The sequence below is a fragment of the Hipposideros armiger genome, unplaced genomic scaffold (genome assembly GCF_001890085.2).
Source record: "Hipposideros armiger isolate ML-2016 unplaced genomic scaffold, ASM189008v1 scaffold_460, whole genome shotgun sequence".
Classification (NCBI taxonomy): Eukaryota; Metazoa; Chordata; class Mammalia; order Chiroptera; family Hipposideridae; genus Hipposideros; species Hipposideros armiger.
In genome coordinates, this window is record NW_017731810.1 from 1,064,091 (window position 1) to 1,065,098 (window position 1,008).

At 32.2% G+C, this 1,008-nt stretch overlaps 1 protein-coding gene across 1 annotated transcript in view; it reads left to right on the forward strand.

The window, feature by feature from the left end:
• PARN (poly(A)-specific ribonuclease) overlaps nt 1-1,008 on the forward strand; it is a 138,360-nt gene that overhangs the window by 51,890 nt on the left and 85,462 nt on the right. Inside the window, 1 exon segment of the mRNA XM_019666078.1 lies at nt 148-222. Coding sequence (XP_019521623.1) covers nt 148-222 — 75 coding nt within the window.

Genomic DNA, 1,008 nt, shown 5'->3' on the forward strand with positions numbered 1-1,008 from the left:
TTTTTTTGTAGTGCTGAGATTTAGATCAAATTTTAAACCAGCACCTCATTTCTCTCCAAATTAACACATATACTGAAATACATCGAGCTACAAATGAAATCTGCTAAATGGTCAAGTGCTCACTTTACTTTTAATTCAATATTGCAGGTAGCATTCAGATATCCTGGATTGATGACACATCAGCATTTGTTTCTCTCAGCCAGCCAGAACAAGTACAAATTGGTAAGTGTTTTGGACATTGTTTTGCGTATTCATTAAAGTGGGAGCTTGCCTCCCACCCCCAGCCTAAACGCTGTGGGTTCAGTCAGCTGATTCACAAGCATTGCTGCCTGGTTTGTTTTGCGATTGTCTCTAAAATAAAGGAAATAATTAGTAAGTCATGTGTAGGTGAGAAAATAAGACAAATTTATTGATTCGTTAGATACATTATATAATACTGTTCTTCACTTAATTCTGTTTATTTCCCATTGCACTTTTTCTAAAATGAGTTGCACATTTACTTTTAAAATTAGAAGAAGCAAATTGAGAGGAACGGGGGACACCAAAACACAATACCTCCATTGACCCATTTGTCCCTATACTTTCCCCATGTATTTATAAATTTCTGTGATTTATTCATTCCATTAAACTTAAATACTTGTTTTACAGACAAATAAACTGAAAGGTATTTTGTTTGCTTTAAAAATAGGATTGTAAAAAGATGGAGCACCATGTCTCTCACTGGATCCTAAACAATTCTGATACTTACCATCATAAAACGTTCTATTTTCTTAGGCTGAAAAGTTATTGAATGAAATACTGAAGGAAATATGTAGCGTTAAGCTGCATACTTTATTCAAATAAAGTTCAATTTCCCTGGTGCTTGATAATGTAAAAAGTGTGAAGTTTTTAAGCTATATGTCCAATTAAAATTTTCTTTTTAATTAACAAAGCTCCACATACTAAAACTATATAATTCTGATAATATAACTATATGAGTAATTATGTATGCAAACTTCTACAAACATA